Source organism: Coregonus clupeaformis, chromosome 12, assembly GCF_020615455.1.
Source record: "Coregonus clupeaformis isolate EN_2021a chromosome 12, ASM2061545v1, whole genome shotgun sequence".
NCBI lineage: Eukaryota > Metazoa > Chordata > Actinopteri > Salmoniformes > Salmonidae > Coregonus > Coregonus clupeaformis.
In genome coordinates this window covers 7,186,378-7,206,218 of record NC_059203.1, presented here as the reverse complement: position 1 = coordinate 7,206,218, position 19,841 = coordinate 7,186,378, and the positions used below count along the sequence as shown (strand labels likewise).

General features: G+C 43.8%; 1 protein-coding gene across 8 annotated transcripts in view; it reads right to left on the bottom strand.

Annotated features, from left to right (window-relative positions):
* Positions 1–18,569, bottom strand: part of magi1b (membrane associated guanylate kinase, WW and PDZ domain containing 1b) — a 220,745-nt gene extending 202,176 nt beyond the window's left edge. For all 8 annotated transcript variants that reach the window (XM_045223672.1, XM_045223677.1, XM_045223673.1 and 5 more), the window contains exon 1: positions 17,791–18,569. In XM_045223672.1, coding sequence (XP_045079607.1) covers positions 17,791–18,088 — 298 coding nt within the window. In that variant the 5' untranslated portion in view covers positions 18,089–18,569. The remainder of the gene's footprint in view (positions 1–17,790) is intronic.
* Positions 18,570–19,841: the final 1,272 nt, after the last annotated feature.

Genomic DNA, 19,841 nt, shown 5'->3' with positions numbered 1-19,841 from the left:
GCCTTGCTGGCATAGAGAAGAACGTTAGTATGTACTATAGGGCTGGGAATTGCCCGGGACCTCACGATACAATATTATCATGACACTTGGGTGCCGATATGTATTGTGATTCTTACGATTGTCATGATTCTATATGTATTGCGATTTGATACTGCGGTTTTATTGTGATTTGATGTTCCAAACATATTGCTCATCATATGTCTGCTGCAGAGGGACAAGACAGAGCCATGAGAAAATGAGTTCTGATCAGTCATGGAAATAAAAGTCCTTAAAACAAATTGGCTCCCTTTTTAAAAAAGAAGATGAGAAGAGGCTATGACGGAAAAATACTGGAGTTTTGGTGCAGGTACAAGAGACTAGAGCAAAAATTACAATGCAATATTGTCAAAACGTTGCGATAGGTGGTCAAAAATAATATCCCGATATGTAACTGTATCGATTTTTTCCCCCCATCACTAATGTACTCCGCAGTCAGTTTGTCAATCAGTCGGCGCCTTCTCATTGGTCTCTTTGTTTTCAGTGAGAAGGCACTGCTTTGACCTGTTCCCCTCAATTGCCTACAGCCACAAGGTGCTGCTTTAAAATCACAGGAATTGGGACTCTTTTTCCATCACCAACCCCCACCCTATTAAAAGACATAGCCGACTGAAATTTCAAAGCATTCAAATGTCAACCAACGGAAAAGAGAGAGCAGTGGAGGACGGACAGAGGTAGCCAAACAAAGGGTTCAGGAAGTGACACACAGGAAGAGGACCTCACCCCTGAAAGGGCCTGAGAGACAGAGGATAGACAATAATGAGAGGAAGGGGAAGAAGAGGGGGAGAGAGGTGAGGGTCAGTGAAGAGCAGTGAGAGACAGACTTTCCTTATCTTCCTCATTTACGTTATCCAGCTGTTTTTGTAGATTACACATTTCCTTAAAAAGGAGAGGAGGGGGTTTCAGGTTCACCGTAGCTTGCAGAACTACAGGGCAACTTCGAACACACTCCAATGGGAGATTTGAGAACTCTATGCTTGGTATGTGAGTAATGGAGCTTGAGCATGACATGCCTCCATCAAACCAGCCCAGCATACTGTATGTCCTCCTTCACCATTACTGCAGAGTCAGTGTGGCAGTGAGAGACACTGTAGACAGATACTGCACTGAGTCAGCACGCAAGTAGGACAGAGGCAAAATGGGGATTAGGCGAGGCAAAACCGCTCCACTCGTCTCTCCTTATCAGACCGTTCACATCAGAAAGAATTATAATCAAATCCTGTGAAAAAAAGCAGACAGTACTGCCAGTGCCAGTACTGCTGTAAGGGAAATTAGATTTCTTACTTAATTGATGAGATTTTAAAGAAGCCCAGTTTCAGCCTGAGGACAGGGAGTACTGTCCATCCGTCTGGATTCACTTACAGTCTTCCCTCTTATTACCAATAACTATTTAGCATATCAGAGAGCCTATTCCCTATGTAGTATTACACAGATTGGGGCAATACATCACAGGTATAGGAGCTGTCACCTCTTGTGTAGGTGTGTTGAGTGGGGACATCATTTGCCTCAGGGCTGGGCAGAGAGAGGGGCCAGTATGAAAAGGCTTGCTGATGCTGCACATCGCCGTTAGATTATGTTTTTGGCTAACAGATCCAATTACAGACGCAACAATGAGATGTATTCTCTTTGCAAGATGGCGCCGATAGCCATGGTCACCCTGTTAATGGCTCCTAAGCAACTTTGCAGCATTTTTTTATGGGGGGGGGGTTATTTCTCACCTTATTAGCTCAGAACCTCCTTTGCATTATTACATACAGCCGGGAATAACTTTTGGATATTAGAGCGGTAGTAACTGACCAGCATTTCAACCAGGAATACGACTTTCCCGAAGCAGATCCTTTGTTTGCTCTCCCCAGGGCAACTGAACTGATTCCAGCGGCTGACCCAAAACATTGCCGGCGGAGGAGAGGCACTCGGAGCGGCCTGCTGGTCCGACTTAGGAGGCGCGCATACCACCCACCGCTTCCAAGTATTCTACTCGCTAATGTTCAATCTTTAGTTAACAAAGTCGACGAACTACGGGTAAGGATTTATTTCCAGAGAGACATCAAGGCCTGTAACATACTCTGTTTCACGGAAACATGGCTCTCTTGGGATATTCTGTCGGAATCGGTCCAGCCAGATGGGTTCTCAGTTCATCACGCAGACAGGAATAAATATCTCTCCTGGAAGCAGAAGGGTGGAGGTGTGTGTTTCATGATTAACGACTCGTGGTGTAATTGTAGTAACATAGAGGAACTTGAGTCCTTCTGTTCACCCGACCTAGAATATCTCACAATCAAATGCCGACCGTATTACCTCCCAAAATAATTTTAATCGGTTATAGTCACGGCCGTGTATATCCCCCCTCAAGCCGATACAACGACGGCACTCAAAGAACTTCACTGGACCTTATGCAAACTGGAAACCACATATCCTGAGGCTGCATTTATTGTAGCTGGGGATTTCAACAAAGCAAATTTGAGGACTAGGCTGCCGAAGTTCTATCAACATATTGACTGCTGTAGTCGCGCTGCTAAATTCCTCGACCATTGCTAATCAAACTTCCGGGATGGTTATAAGTCCCTCCCCCGCCCTCATTTCGGCAAATCTGACAACGACTCCATTTTGCTTCTCCCTTCCTATAGGCAGAAAGTTAAACAGGAAGTAATTCAACGCTGGTCTGACCAATTGGAATCCACACTTCAAGATTGTTTTGATCACGCGGACTGGGATATATTCCGGGTAGCTTCCGAAAATAATTTAGACATATACACTGAAACAGTAACTGAGTTTATCAGGAAGTGTATAGGTGATGTTGTGCCCACTGTGACTATTAAAACCTACCCTAACCAGAAACCATGGATAGACGGCAGCATTTGCGCAAATCTGAAAGCGCAAACCACCGCATTCAACCATGGCAAGGTGACTGGGAATATGGCAGAATACAAACTCACTCCACAAGGCAATTAAACTGGCAAAACATCAGTATAAAGACAAAGTGGAGTCGCAATTCAACGGCTCAGACACGAGACATGTGGCAGGGACTACAGACAATCACGGACTACAAAAAGAAAACCAGCCACGTCGCCAACACCGACGTCTCGCTTCCAGACAAGCTAAACACCTTCTTCGCCTGCTTTGAGGAGAACACAATGCCACTGACAAGGCCCACTACCAAGGACTGTGGCCTCTCCTTCTCCATGGCTGACGTGATTAAGACATTTAAGCATGTTAACCCCCGCAAGGCTGCCAGCCCAGACAGCATTCATAGCCGCGTCCTCAGAGCATGCGCAGACCAGCTGGCTGGTGTGTTCATGGACATATTCAATCTCTCCCTTTCACAGTCTGCTGTTCCCACATGCTTCAAGAGGGCCACCATTGTTCCTGTACTCAAGAAAGCAAAGGTAACTGAACTAAATGACTAATCGCCCTGTAGCACTCACCTCTGTCATCATGAAGTGCTTTGAGAGACTAGTCAAGGATCATATCACCTCTACATTACCTGTCACCCTAGACCCACTTCAATTTGCTTACCGCCCCAATAGATCCACAGACGTTGCAATTGCCATCACACTGCACACTGCCCTATCCCATCTGGAAAATAGGAATACCTATGTAAGAATGCTGTTATTTGTCTATAGCTCAGCATTCAACACCATAGTACCCTCCAAGCTCATCATTAAGCTCGAGGCCCTGGGTCTGAACCCCACCCTGTGCAACTGGGTCCTGGACTTCCTGACGGGCCGCCCCCAGGTGGTGAAGGTAGGAAAGAACATCTCCACTTCGCTGATCCTCAACACTGGGGCCCCACAAGGATGCGTGCTCAGCCCCCTCCTGTACTCCCTGTTCACCCATGACTGCGTGGCCAAGCACGCCTCCAACTCAATCATCAAGTTTGCAGACGACACAACAGTAGTAGGCTTGATTACTAACAATGACGAGACCGCCTACAGGGAGGTGGTGAGGGCTCTGGGAGTGTGGTGCCAGGAAAATAACCTCTCACTCAACATCAATAAAACAAAGGAGATATCGTGGACTTCAGGAAACAGCAGAGGGAGCACGCCCCTATCCACATCGACGGGACCGCAGTGGAGAAGGTGGAAAGCTTCAAGTTCCTTGGCGTACACATCACCGACAAATTGAAATGGTCCACCCACGCAGACAGTGTGGTGAAAAAGGCGTAACAGAGCCTCTTCAACCTCAGGAGGCTGAAAAAAAATGTGGCTTATCACCTAAAACCCTCACAAACATTTACAGATGCACAATTGAGAGCATCCTGTCGGGCTGTATCACCGCCTGGTACGGCAACTGCACCGCCCACAACCGCAGGGCTCTCCAGAGGGTGGTGCGGTCTGCCGAACGCATTACATGGGGCAAATTACCCGCCCTCCAAGACACATACAGCACCCAATGCCACTGCTTGTTCACCCCGCTATCATCCATAAGGTGAGGTCAGTACAGGTGCATCAAAGCTGGGACCGAGAGAATGAAAAACAGCTTATATCTCAAGGCCATCAGACTGTTAAATAGCCATCACTAGCACATTAGAGGCTGCTGCTGCCTATTGAAATCACTGGCCACTTTAAGGAATGGAACACTAGTCACTTTAATAATGTTTAGATATCTTGCACTACTCATCTCATATGTATATACTGCATTATATTCTATAATATTCTTCTGTATCTTACTCCATGCCGCTCTGTCACTGCTATGTATATATTCTTCAATCCCATTCTTTACTTTTTTGTGTATATTGGGTATATGTTGTGAAATTGGTAGATATTACTGCACTGTCGGAGCTAGAAGCACAAGCATTTCGCTACACCCGCTATAATATCTGCTAAACACGTGTATGTGACAAATACAATTTGAATTGATTTGATTTATATGAACTGTAACTCAGCAAAATCTTTGAAATTGTTGCATTTATATATATTTTTAGTATATACACACAGTACCACTCAAAATAGTTTTTATTTTTACTATTTTCTACATTGTAGAATAATAGTGAAGACATCAAAACTATGAAATAACACATATGGAATCATGTAGTGACCCAAAAAAGTGTTACAAAATATATTTTAGATTTTAGATTCTTCAAATAGCCACCCTTTGCCTTGATGACAGCTTTGCACACTCTTGGCATTCTCTCAACCAGCTTCATGAGGTAGTCACCTGGAATGCATTTCAATTAACAGGTGTGCCTTCTTAAAAATTAATTTGTGGAATTTATTTCCATCTTAATGCATTTGAGCCAATCAGTTGTGTTGTGACAAGGTAGGGGGGGTTTACAGAAGATAGGGCTATTTGGTAAAAGAACAAGTCCATATTATGGCAAGAACAGCTCAAATATACAAAGAGAAACGACAGTCCATCATTACTTTAAGACATGAAGGTCAGTCAATACAGAACATTTCAAGAACTTTGAACATTTCTTCAAGTGCAGTCGCAAAAACCATCAAGCACTATGATAAAACTGGCTCTTATGAGGACCGCCACAGGAAAGGAAGACCCAGAGTTACCTCTGCTGCAGAGGATAAGTTCATTAGCGTTAACAGCCCCAGAAATTGCAGCCCAAATAAATGCTTCACAGAGTTCAAGTAACAGACACATCTCAGCATCAACTGTTCAGAGGGGACTGTGTGAATCAGGCATTCATAGTCGAATTGCTGCAAAGAAACCACTACTAAAAGGACACCAATAAGATGAAGAGACCTGCTTGGGCCAAGAAACACAAGCAATGGACATTAGACCGGTGGAAATTTGTCATTTGGTCTGGAGTCCAAATTTGAGATTTCCGGTTCAAACCGCTGTGTCTTTGTGAGACGCGGTATGGGTGAATGGATGATCTCCGCATGTGTAGTTCCTACCGTAAAGCATGGAGGAGGAGGTGTTATGGTGTGGGGGTGCTTTGCTGGTGACACTGTCTGTGATTTACTTACAATTCAATTTATTTAGAATGTCATTGTATGTTGTAGCGTTTAGATTTCCCTTCACTGGAACTTAAGGGGTCTAGCCCGAACCATGAAAAACAGCCCACCAGAACATTATTCTTCCGCCATCAAACTGTGAACTTGTGTGGCCTACCACTTCACGGCTGAGCCGTTGTTGCTCCTTGACATTTCCACTTCACAATAACAGCACTTACAGTTGACTGGGGCAGCTCTAGCAGGGCAGAAATTTGACAAACTGACTTGTTGGAAAGGTGGCATCCTATGACAGTGCCACGTTGAAAGTCACTGAGCTCTTCAGTAAGGCCACTCTACTGCCAATGTTTGTCTATTGAGATTGCATGGCTATGTGCTTGTTTTTATACACCTGTCATCAACGGGTGTGGCTGAAATAGCCGAATCCACTCATTTGAAGGGGTGTCCACACACTTTTGTATATACTGTATAGTGTAGTTACAATATGGAATTCACAACTAAATGTTTGCCAGCTAGATCTTATAATTATTAAGTTACCTGTCTAAAATGTGCTAAATGCTCTGCAGTTGCGCATTTGGTTTCTAATTTAGTAGCTAGTTAGCTATCTAGCTTTAGTTACTGTATAACTTCATGAGCTGGGATGTCTGTCCTGAAAATAGGTCAGAGACTATAAAATGTTTGCAATGCGTTAGTTAGCATTGTCTATAGGATTTTACATGTACTTGTAAGCATTGCCAACCTTTCGATTACAAAGGCTCAGTGGGGTTTGAAAATAGAGCCCCTTGTGTTCAGTGCAGGTATTACCGAACAACCCGGTATGGCACAAGGTCGTTATGAAGGTATGAAAATCTAACTCTAGCATATGTTACTGTACCTGTAGACTTCCAGTCATTCCTACACACACAGACATACAAATGGTATCCAAGAGTTCGTCCGACTCTGGTTAAGTAGTGGTCCTCTGTAGCTCAATTGGTAGAGCATGGAGCTTGTAACGCCATGGTAGTGGGTTCGATCCCCGGGACCACCCATATGTAAAAATGTATGCACACAAGACTGTAAGTCGCTTTGGATAAAAGCGTCTGCTAAATGGCATAATTTAATATTAAGTAGAAAAACAACTTAATTGCCAGAATCTCGCAGTATCCCTTTAAGACGAACGAGGCAAAGATGTGGATAATCAGTTTGCTATGCCTTCTCCATCACAATTACTGCTAGCAGACACAGTGTAGCAGTAGTCTCATCACTAATCCACACCATGAGAAGCAAAACCAAACCTAAGGACAACATTAAAATAGGCAAGTCCCTGTAAAAACCTGTGGCTGACAGAGCAGAGACCTGTAGTTTGAGGAAAACAGTCCTAATGTTAGAAACAAACAGCATTATGTTGTCACCTAGTCACATTTGTTTATTTTGCAAGATATAGCACCCACAATTTTACTTAAAGTAGGTTTTTATAGGACCATAGAGTTTAGTCAAATTCGTGTTGTTTTCTTTTTTTGCCATGGAAAATCTGCTATTGTAGTACAACACTACGTCCTCCAATACATAAATAAAGCATTCCACTGCAGAGTTAGAGCAGTGGTGTGTGTGTGTGTGTGTGTGTGTGTGTGTGTGTGTGTGTGTGTGTGTGTGTCATGCACGTGGATCTGAACACTCAAAGAGTTCGATGTTGGCAGTGTGGCAATTTTTAAAGTGATTATGCAATTCCAGAGCGAGCCAACATATCACCACTCTGTGCGTTATCGTTTTAACTAACACACAGCTAAAAACAAATCCCCATATTAAAGGGTTCAGAATAGCCTGCGATTGGTCACAAGCCTCCGCTTCACACAGTTTGTTAAGTTCAGCTTTTCAGTCTCTCTGCTGGTTAGTCAGGGAGAAACTAAGAGCATAAATAAAGGCATGGAAATTAACTCCTTGACATAGTCCTAACATCATTGTTTCCATAGCGTTTCCATAGGGGTGTGTGTAGGGTTTCCATATGGGTGTGTGTAGGGTGAGGTACTGTACTGTGAGGGAGGGGAGGGGGCCCCTGTTCTCTTAGGGAGAACAGAACAGAGACTCCAAGTAAGGCAATGTTTCACCTAATTCAATATGTTTTTTAGGCAGATGGAAAAGGACCCTGAGGAAACATTCATAGCCAATGGTACCAAAAACTATGTTAGAAAGGAGATGTGTATGCCTGTGTGTGGGGGGCATGTACTGGCTGGCCCGCCCACGCCATTACAGAGCATGGGGCAAATTGTGGAGGGGGACTGTTTTCCTGGCGTGCCTGGCTGAGGGAGGAGAGGAGCGATTGATCGATGAGGACAGAGTGAACAGCACGTCACATTGGGGATGCCTCCGGCATCTGCACCGCTCTTCCACTACTCCGCTCCCATTGGGAGTTGTCACGGAAACAGACGTCCACCATCACTGCCAATCAGATCACAGCACTATGGAGCTGCTGCTAACTAACTATCTGGCCATGCTAGGAAGGACAGAAGAACAGAGCTTTCTAAAAAGTTTATGCAGATTGCTGCCATTGGGAGAACCGTGAACAGTATGAACACACACAGAGACACACACACACACACACACACACAGAGCATTGCGCCAGTGGGCTACCATGTTGATGATGTGAAAGAGTGGACCAGCGTGTGTCTACAGGGGTCCACCAGTGCAACACCAGTGTGTGTAGTCTGAACTAGGAGTCATTATGAACGTGTTGATGAAGTGCTGAGTCTGGTTCTAATCTCTGTGCCCAGCAGGCCCTGGGTGTGGATGAAGGGACCAGGACAGGACATGTTTAAAGGTCTACTAGTGAGAAACATACTGCACTGTACTGTATATCACCATGGCTATGGCATTTGGCAGCATACTACCACCACATATTGCTGAGCATGTATTATATGCTATTGCTGAGCATATACAGTGCATTTGGAAAGTATTCAGACCCCTTCACACTTTCCACGTTGTTACGTTACAGCCTTATTCTAAAATGGATGAAATTGTTATTTTTTCCTCATCAATCTATACACAATACCCCATAATGACAAAGCAAAATCAGGTTCAGAATTTTTTTTTAATTAAAAAATATCACATTTACATTAGTATTCAGACCCTTGGGTATGACGCTACAAGCTTGGCACACATTTATTTGGGGAGTTTCTCCCATTCTTCTCTGCAGATCCTCTCAATCTCTGTCAGGTTGGATGGGGAGCTTCGCTGCACAGCTATTTTCAGGTCTCTCCAGAGATGTTCGATCGGGTTCAAGTCCGGCTCTGGCTGGGCCACTCAAGGACATTCAGAGACTTGTCTCAAAGCCACTCCTGTGTTGTCTTGGCTGTGTACTTAGGGTCATTGTCCAGTCTGAGGTCCTGAGCGCTCTGGAGCAGGTTTTCATCAAGGATCTCTCTGTACTTTGCTCCGTTCATCTTTCCCTCGATCCGGACTAGTCTCCCAGTGCCTGCTGCTGAAAAACATCCCCACAGCATGATGCTGCCACCAACATGCTTTACCGTAGGGATGGTGCCAGGTTTCCTCCAGATGTGGCGCTTGGCATTCAGGTCAAAGAGTTAATCTTGGTTTCGTCAGACCAGAGAATCTTGTTTCTCATGGTCTGAGAATCCTTTAGGTGCCTTTTGGCAAACTCCAAGCGGGCTGTCATGTGCCTTTAACTGAGGAGTGGCGTCCGTCTGGCCACTCTACCATAAAGGCCTGATTGGTGGAGTGCTGCAGAGATGATTGTCACTCTGGAAGGTTCTCCCATCTCCACTGAGGAACTCTGGTGCTCTGTCAGAGTGACCATCGGACTCTTGGTCAACTCCATGACCAAGGCCCTTCTCCCCCGATTGCTCAGTTTGGCCGGGCGGCGAGCTCTAGGAAGAGTCTTGATGGTTCCATACTTCTTCCATTTAAGAATGATGGAGGCCACTGTGTTATTGTGGACCTTCAATGCTGCAGACATTTTTTAGTACCCTTCCCCAGATCTGTTCCTCGACACAATCCTGTCTCAGAGCTCTACGGACAATTCCTTCGACCTCATGGTTGGGTTTTTGCTCTGACATGCACTGTCAACTGTGGCAACTTATATAGACAGGTGTGTGCCTTTCCAAATCATGTCTAATCAATTGAATTTACCACAGGTGGACTCCAATCAAGTTGTGGAAACATCTCAAGGATGATCAATGGAAACAGGTTGCACCGGAGCTCAATTTCGAGTCTCATAGCAAAGGGTTTGAATACTTATGTAAATAAGGTATTTCTGTTTTATATTTTTAATACATTTGCAAAAATATCTAGACACCTGTTTTCACTTTGTCATTGTGGGGTATTGTGTGTATATTGATTAGTAAAACATTTTTTTAAATCAATTTTAGAATAAGGATGTAACGTAACAAAATGTGGAAAAAGTCAACGGTCTGAATACTTTACGAATGCACTGTAGATTTAGCCCACCTGCACAGATGATGACCCCCTGTTGTTAAACACCACCATTTTGGAGCATTAGATATTCATGTTTCTCTAGGTAATTAATATTGACTGATGAGGGTCTAAATGAATAACAATTATAATTAATTAATGACATTTGGGTGGTGATTAAATGTCAAATGTGCTCTGAGAGCCTGCTAATGCAGGAGAGAGAAGAGAAAAGATTGAGACGGTGGATGAAGAAGAATGGGACAGCATGCTAGAGCAGTGCCCTGGTGATTCCTCTGGTGTGTATGCCATGCCTTGGGCTTCCAGACCAAACACACGACCCCAGAGTATGTGTGTGTGTGTGCAGTCTGCTGGCTATTGTGGAAAACACAACCATGTCTATATAATCCTCTTAATCAGGACAGCCTGTCCTCAAATCCCCAAGAAATGTGTGTGTGTGAGAAAGATGGGGTGGGGGTTGCACCAGCAGAAGCTAATGAGATGTGTAATCGGACCCCAGGGCACTGGTCTGGTCTTAGCGTAATTAAAAAGGTAAAGAAAAAGGCATCTCCAGAGAACTGAGGCTAGATTGACTAAATGCAAGTAAAAATTATCAAAGCAAATTAATATTTTAGATTCCAAAGCTATGTTTTCATATTGAATAACAATAGCTGAGAGAATGTATATGTGAGGGTATGGGCTCCTGATCATTAGCATTTCACTTGAACATGGAAAATTCTTGACTTCCATGCTGCCAAGACTATTAACATCAACCTCCGCTCATATAAATTGACTTCCTGGTAGCAGTATGCTCGTTGGAGCGATACTGCGTCTAATTTGCGTAAACAACAGCAAAACTGACAGAGGGCTTTGCCACGTCAGCATGCGTCACCCTCTGCCCTGCTCAGCTCCAGGCTGATGATCAGATTCCTGCATGAGTTGGATGTGAAGAACACAACTTTGTATAATGATCAACTGAACCGTCTGATGAACACTGTGTGGGATTGCAGAATGACTGTGGAATGCAATTCCCTTCTGATGTCACTGCAACGGGGATGGATTTAATCAAACTTACCATAGCAGTCAAAGGCTTCACAGTAAGCTCACCCAAACCCCTCAGCCATTAGACGCCATATACACTGTTGTACTGCACACGACTGTGACTGAGAAACACCTCCCAGATATGGGATTATGCTAATATGACAGCCACATTGACAATGTGGGAATAAGCAGAGGCCTTATGAGTAGATTTGTCAAATGATCCACTGCTTGGAATGTGTTAAAGAGATGGGAAGCTAAGACTGAGAACTGGAAGAAATATCTAGGCGCTCTAAATCTCAACGAGACGTGTGCGACTTCATCGTCTGACAGGAAATCAAGAGAAGGAAAGGGGGACGAGGATTGGAGAAGAGACTGTTGACAGGAGTTCTAAACATCATGGGTTCACAATTAGAATGAATCTGAAGGGTACATTACCTTCCATCCATCCAGACAGGCAGGCAAAAAGAGCCTGGAGCACAGCTGAGACCCCATTCACTGTTTGCCCACTTCCTTGGTAACTAACACGGGTATATTAAACCCAGAGATCGTGTCTGAACACATTGTGTAGGGGAAGTTGAGCTGGTCCACTGCTGTCAGGGAATACAAAGATGGGGGCTGTGGGGGTTCACACAAAGGAAGAAGAAATAAATGCTTCCACATGCAAAGACAGGAGAGCAGTAGTGGTGCGTAGGTAAAAATCACTGGGGAAGCCAAGCCCGAATAAAAAAGCCAAATTACAACCTGTGTTGTGATAATTGCGTCGCAAAGAAAACAGGAGCTGCCTCCACTATTCCACCATTTCAACATAATCAAATCACCTATGCTTAGTCTAATACAGTGACAACTAAAAGATTCCAAAAACAATTTAGTCCAATCAACGTAAGCTAAATATGATGTTGCTGTCCATGTTTGTGATTGTGTGTGGTAGGCTACCTGGCTAAAATGGTTGCTAACTAGCCTAACTTACTTTCCTGGGCAATGATGAGCCAACTAGTTAACATTAGCCTAGTACATGTAGCTACATATTGAACTTCCATCCTCTCAGGCCAGGGGCACAATGTATGAATTAATGGTTGGATCAGAATTCGCCTTAATAATCATTGGCCAGTACGGAGAATTAAGTAAAACCAAGTCCAAATCCCTATCTCCATCCATGGCTAATTTAGGAAAGCTCCAATAGGCTACACGTGTGCTCTAGCCAACAGCGCGCAGATAGCGCGGTTGGCTAGAGTGCACGTGTCAATACCAGAGTGGGCACACTCGCTATATAATGCATTTCGTTTTGTTAGAAAACCATTAGTAGAGTTGAAAATGCGATGGAAACCCATTTAACTTGTATTCCTTTATTTGTTACATGAGACTTTAACCGCAAAATGTATTTTTATGTGCACTACGTCATCACGCACAGCCTTTTATCTGCAACAAGTCAATTTGATAGAAACATCTCTGGTGGGAAAATGCACACATTGCTTTTATGCAGATTTTAGAATATTCACATGAAAATCTGTCGCCAATTGGATGAAAATGTAGCTACTGACGTTTTGCTTTTGATGTGATTGGTGTGAAGCCAAATCCAAACTGGCTTCCCTTGACACTTGTTTTGATGCACCAGGACCATTCACAGTTGGGCTCGCTTAGTTTAGCTCAACGCTGATTGGCTATTATTTTATACTTTTTTTTTGCAAGGGAGGCCAAATGCTTGCTGGCTTCCCTTGCATTCAATGCTATGGGCGGCAACAATGTCATACTATTTTTGACCAGACAGCATCAGATAGATAGGCTACACATAGAGAGACAGAAGGGCACTGTTCGCTCGCTCGGATACTTTCTCAGGTGAGATACACTACATGACCAAAAGTATGTGGTCACATGCTCATCGAACATCTCAATCCAAAATCATGGGCATTAATATGGAGTTGGATCCCCCTTTGCTGATATAACAGCCTCCACTCATCTAGGAAGGCGTTCCACTAGATGTTGGAACATTGATGTCGGGACATGCTTCCATTCAGCCACAAGCGCATCAATGGGGTTGAGGTCAGGGCTCTGTGCAGGCCAGTCAAGTTCTTCCACACCGATCTCGACAAACCATTTCTGTATGGACCTCGCTTTGTGCACGGGGGCATTGTCATGCTGAAACAGGAAAGGGCTTTCCCCAAACTGTTTCCACAAAGTTGGAAGCACAGAATCGTCTAGAATGTCATTGTATGCTGTAGCGTTAAGATTTTCCTTCACTGGAACTAAAGGGGCCTAGCCCTAGACCACTATTCCTCTTGGCACTATGCATTCGGGCAGGTAGCGTTCTCCTGGCATCCGCCAAACCCAGATTTGTCCGTCGGTCTGCCAGATAGTGAAGCATGATTCACACAGAGAACGCGTTTCCAATGGCGTCGAGCTTTACACCACTCCAGCCAACGCTTGGCATTGAGCATGGTGATCTTAGGCTTGTGTGCGGCTGCTCGGCCATGGAAACCCCATTTCATGAAGCTCCCGACGAACAGTTCCAGAGGCAGTTTGGAACTTGGTAGTGAGTGTTGCAACCGAGGACAGACAATATTTACGCATTACGCCCTTTAGCAGTGGGCGGCCCCGTACTGTGAGCTTGTGGGGCCTACCACTTCACGGCTGAGCCGTTGTTGCTCCTAGATGTTTCCACTTCACAATAACAGCACTTACAGTTGACCGGGGCAGCTATAGTAGGGCAGAAATTTGACGAACTGACTTGTTGGAAAGGTGGCTGAGCACTTCAGTACGAGCCATTCTACTGCCAATGTTTGTCTATAGAGATTGCATGGCTGTGTGCTCGATTTTATACACCTGTCAGCAATGGGTGTGGCTGAAATAGCCAAATCCACTAATTTTAAGGGGTGTCCACATACTTTTGTATATATAGTGTACATTCAGCCTCTTGCGAATTGAAGGAAAATTATGAAACACAGAGACGAAAAATTATAATGTGTATATCTTTGTTCTTGGTAAATTATTTCGGGAAGCCTGACTTCCCTTGGCATCCATGAATACACACCACTGAAAGAGAGAGATTCTCGACCTACCACCTACACCGCTATAAATCTGAGCCACAGGACCAGCTAGCTATACTCCCACCACATAAAAAAAGGAAAACTTCTGCCTTTTGGATTTACAACCGAGTTTAAATCTGCTGAGCCTGCAACGTATATCAGGCTAGCCACACATCATGCTGGCAAAACTTTAAAAAACTTGAATGCCACTGTAAATTAACTGAGTTTGGCTTTGCCTTTCCTTCGGACTGATCCATGGCTGAATAACTGACTCAGTCAACCCAGTAGTAGTAGTAGTAGTGAGGAGGGGATTAACAGCGTCACATAGAGTTATGCTGTGCTCTGATGTGATCCAGACACTAAATACCTCCTCACTGACCCCTGACCTTGATGCTGTTTTTCATGCTGCCTGGTCTGGTCGGCCCAGCCCCATGGAGCGCCATACACTGATCCCACAGCAAACACACACAAGGACATGCTAAATAACACATGGGTCCATTAACTCTGGGAGCCTTAAGGTACACTAATCCACTTCCATGTTAAAGCCTGTGTGTGTGTGTGTGTGTGTGTGTGTGTGTGTGTGTGTGTGTGTGTGTGTGTGTGTGTGTGGGAGTTGACAAACATACTCATTCAAGGGTTTTTCTTTATTTAAAAAATGTTTTACATTTTAGAATAATATAGTGAAGACTTCAAAACTATGAAATAACACATATGGAATCATAGAAAGTGTTAAACAAATCAAAATATATTTTATATTTCAGATTCTTCAAATAGCCACCCGTTGCCTTGATGACAGCTTTGCACTCTCTTGGCATTCTCTCACCAGCTTTCATGAGGTAATCACCTGGAATGCATTTCAATTAACAGGTGTGCCTTCTTAAAAGTTAATTTGTTAATGCGTTTGAACCAATCAGTTGTGTAGTGACAAGGTAGGGGGGGATATACAGAAGATAGGGCTATTTGGTAAAAGACCAAGTCCATATTATGGCAAGAACAGCTCAAATAAGCAAAGAGATACAACAGTCCATCATTACTTTAAGACATGAAGGTCAGTCAATACAGAACATTTCAAGAACTTTGAAAGTTTCTTCAAGTGCAGTCGCAAAAACCACCAAGCGCTATGATAAAACTGGCTCTCATGAGGACTGCTACAGGAATGGAAGACCCAGAGTTACCTTTGCTGCAGAGGATAAGTTCATTAGAGTTACCAGCCTCAGAATTTGCAGCCCAAATAAATGCTTCACAGAGTTCAAGTAACAGACACATCTCAACATCAACTGTTCAGAGGGGACTGTGTGAATCAGGCCTTCATGGTCAAAATGCTACAAAGAAACCACTACTAAAGAAAAAGAAGAGACCTGCTTGGGCCAAGAAACATGAGAAATGGACATTATGGAAATGTGTCCTGTGGTCTGGAGTCCAAATTTGAGATTTCTGGTTCAAACCACCGTGTCTTTGTAAGACGCGGTGTGGGTGAACGGATGATCCCCGCATGTGTAGTTCCCACCGTAAAGCATGGAGGTGGTGTTATGGTGTGGGGGTGCATCGCTGGTGACACTGTCTGTGATTTATTTACAATTCAAGGCACACTTAACCAGCATGACTACCACAGCATTCTGCAGCGATACGCCATCCCATCTGGTTTGGGCCTATCATTTGTTTTTCAACAGGACAATGACCCAACACACCTCCAGGCTGTGTAAGGGCTATTTGACCAAGAAGGAGAGCTGCATCAGATGACTTGGCCTCCACAATCCCCAGACCTCAACCCAATTGAGATGGTTTGGGACGAGTCGGATGGCAGAGTGAAGGAAAAGCAGCCAACAAGTGCTCAGCATATGTGGGAACTCCTTCAAGACTGTTGGAAAAACATTCCAGGTGAAGCTGGTTGAGAGAATGCCAAGAGTGTGCAAAGCTGTCATCAAGCAAAGGGTGGCTATTTGAAAATATAAAATATATTTTGATTTGTTTAACACTTTTTTGGTTACTACATGATTCCATGTGTTATTTCATAATGTTGATGTCTTTACTATTATTCTACAATGTAGAAAATAGTTTTTAAAAAATTAAGAGGAAGGTGTGTCCAAACTTTTGACTGGTCCTGTAGACCAGGGTAGAGGAAATATACCCTGAACTTGAGTGAGGATGCAGAAAACTTCACCACCTGAATGACAATAGCCTAATCAGCACCACCTTTTGCCTTCACATTCATTCAACTGTGTGAAAATGACAGACATTCATTTGAGCAAAATTAGTACATTTAAACTGAACATAGACTACAGATGGCCCTTGTTGCCAAACATATTTTCACAATTAAGCCTGATTAGGGAGAACATTTCCTAGACAGCATGAATAATTAAAACCTGAAATGGAATGTGGTCATGTGAGTGTATTGCCATGGCATCCCCTCCTCCATCCCTCCAGACAGGATCTGGAAATGGGCCTGGTGGAACACTGGGACTGGAGTGGGAGCTGGTTGGCCAGCTTCCTGATATTGTCTCAAGTCATTATGAACATGGGCAGGATGGCCACATTCTTCCAAATAGCCTAGACAGGGGGGATTCATCAACCATAACTAGAACCATGCGGCATGGACCCTGTGCTGAGTTGGGATTTTGTTGTAGGAAACTGACAAGAAAGTAGGTAGTCCACATGTTGCCCATCAAGTGGCCCTTGATTTGGGCCAATGAAGTAGGCATATGTGCTCAGGATGTATAGAACAAATAGAAGTGGAAAAATATATATTTTCAGATATCTCTGTGATTTCTTCCCTCTTTCAACCACAGAGAAACGTTTTAAAATCAGTCTGATCCCAGAGTGGCACAGGCACTACATCACTGCTCTGAGCATCCATACAAGCCTGCCAGACACACTGGGTTTCTGTCACATTGGCTTAGTGTCGAACTACATGGCCAGGATGAGTCAAGTTGACCATGAACAGTTCACACTGGCCAGAGCTTCTGTTTGTATGCTGTTGTTAATGTTGTCATCTTCCTGCTGTGGTATGAGCAAATGTTGGGATGTAGTTAATTATCAATAAGTGCCTTAGGCCTAATGGGTAGGTGACAGCCAAAATATGACCCATAATGTCGGTTTGGTACACTCCAATCATATAAAAGTTATTTAACTGCTGGAATGTAAGGCATGTGGGGGTTGTTTTAAGAGGAAAAGTGCATTTCAACATACATGATCACACACAATTTATGAGTATGTATATATCTGACAGAACTAAAACCTTGAATGGGATTCTGAAAAGTGGAAAATTATTCAGTACATCATTATTACATAACATTTAAGTGCCTCGTCCACTTTCATACATCACTCAGTGTGGACTAATGAGGCGCTATGGGACGCTCTGCTGCTGCTTCGGTGTCATCTCTTACCTTGTCTGACCGTTTTCAATCTGATAGGACCCATGCAATTCTTTATCACTGTCTGTACATCATACAGGGGCAACCCAGAGATCGAGAGGTTCTCTACTTCCAATATCAACTCCCCCTCTGTTAATTTTCCATTTTTGTAAACCACGATATCATCGTTAATTTGTCCGATGTATGCGAACTCTCCGTTCTCCGCGCCACCGAGCAATTGCACATTTAAGTCACCGCGAGCGTCTTTGAGAACCGCGCACTCGTTAACTTTAGTGGTCCAGTGATTCTTCTTTTGGATCACTTTGGACATGGTGAATATCCGACACCAAACAGGTGGTCTCGCAGACTAATAGCAATATAGACAACAAAACCTGTTTCAGAATATAATATCCAAATCAGACGCAGCAAACTTTCTTTTTCTTTCCGTGAAGCATAAGTGCTGTTGTCAAAATATGCCCATCATTCACACAAAAAAAATCAAGCCATTCTTGTCCGATGGACTACTTCTGTAGAAGTCCTGAGCAGCTGGTCCTAATTTGCAGGTATTGTTTTTCTCATCTTCTTTGCCGAGTAATCCCTTTTATAGATATATTCTGCGTCTGCCAGAGTACCACTAACCTACAGTCTCCACTTGTTAAAATCCTTTCTCAGTTCCTTCTTTATAAAACCACTTAGAATATTTTCTGTTCAAGATCCAAGCAATGGAGGTTTTCTTTGAATACACGGTGAGTTGGTTGGTGGCACCACACAGACCACGGCTCCTTTAAGCAGGTACAACGTTGTCATGTGTTTTGTTACATTTTATCCCACTCTGTGTGCTGTAGCGATCGAGATGTGCTGATAGTAAAATGAGCGCATGCGTCCTGTTTCCCTACGGAGTCCAGAGGGATATCCTGCTACACCTATTACAGGGTCCTAATGCTCCGCCAGGTCAAGCTACTGGTATGGTATTTCAAAACACCGTAAACTAAAGCGTGGAGAATATTGACTTTCACCAGAACTATTGTTTCAAAATCATATTCTTAGGAGGTTTAATTACATTTCAATACATTGATACCAATGAGGAGGGAATAAGCTGCCATATCTAAATAGAAGCATGAAGCAAATGCTATAATAAATATTATATTTATCATTCAATCAAGATTTCTTTAGTCTCTACACCTTTAAATCATTAGGCTAAGTTTATGCTTGTTGAAGACAAACATACTGGTTTTTATTTGTTTTTTACTGGTTTTCAATGGAATGTAGATCAGATTAAAGCTTGCCACTTGGCCAGGTGAAATATATGTGTTATTCTCTTTGGATTCCAGGAGTTCAGGTTCTTTCTGTGGCACATTCTTCCTTCTCACTGGAACTTCCCCTCAAACCACTAGACAGACAGACACTCCCCTCTGTGCCCTGCTAATATGGAGCTCTGGTATGTGTAGTCTTTAATGTGAGTCGAACACACAAAGAAGTTTAAAACACACAGTACTTGCTCAATTATAGGACCTACAACAATATGTTACAATAGCCTAAATTTAACATAATTGTGATAACTGTCAACATCATCAGTTTTATCACCACCACACCATCATCATAATCATCATTCACATCCCTCTTCCTCCCTCTCATCATAGGCAAATGATGCAGAGAGAGAAAGACAGAGCAAGAGAGAGAGAGAGAGAGAGAGAGAGAGAGCAGGCAGGCAGGCAGACAGGCAGGCAGACAGGCAGGCAGACAGGCAGGCAGACAGGCAGGCAGACAGGCAGGCAGACAGGCAGGCAGGCAGGCAGGCAGGCAGGCAGGCAGGCAGGCAGGCAGGCAGGCAGGCAGGCAGGCAGGCAGGCAGGCAGGCAGGCAGGCATTAGACAGCTGGGCTGAGGCACAGTCAAAGGGAGCATGCTGTTTTATGGGATCAGATGAGCTGCCTCTCACCTAGGGAAAAGCAGATGAGCTTTTCCAAACCTAAAAATAACATTCAAAGTATTCTTTGTCCCATAGGAGGCAAACCATTGGCCTGGATGGGACTGGGAAACAAAATGAGTGTTTTTAAGCCCAAACCTTGTAACTTCTTCTCAGAT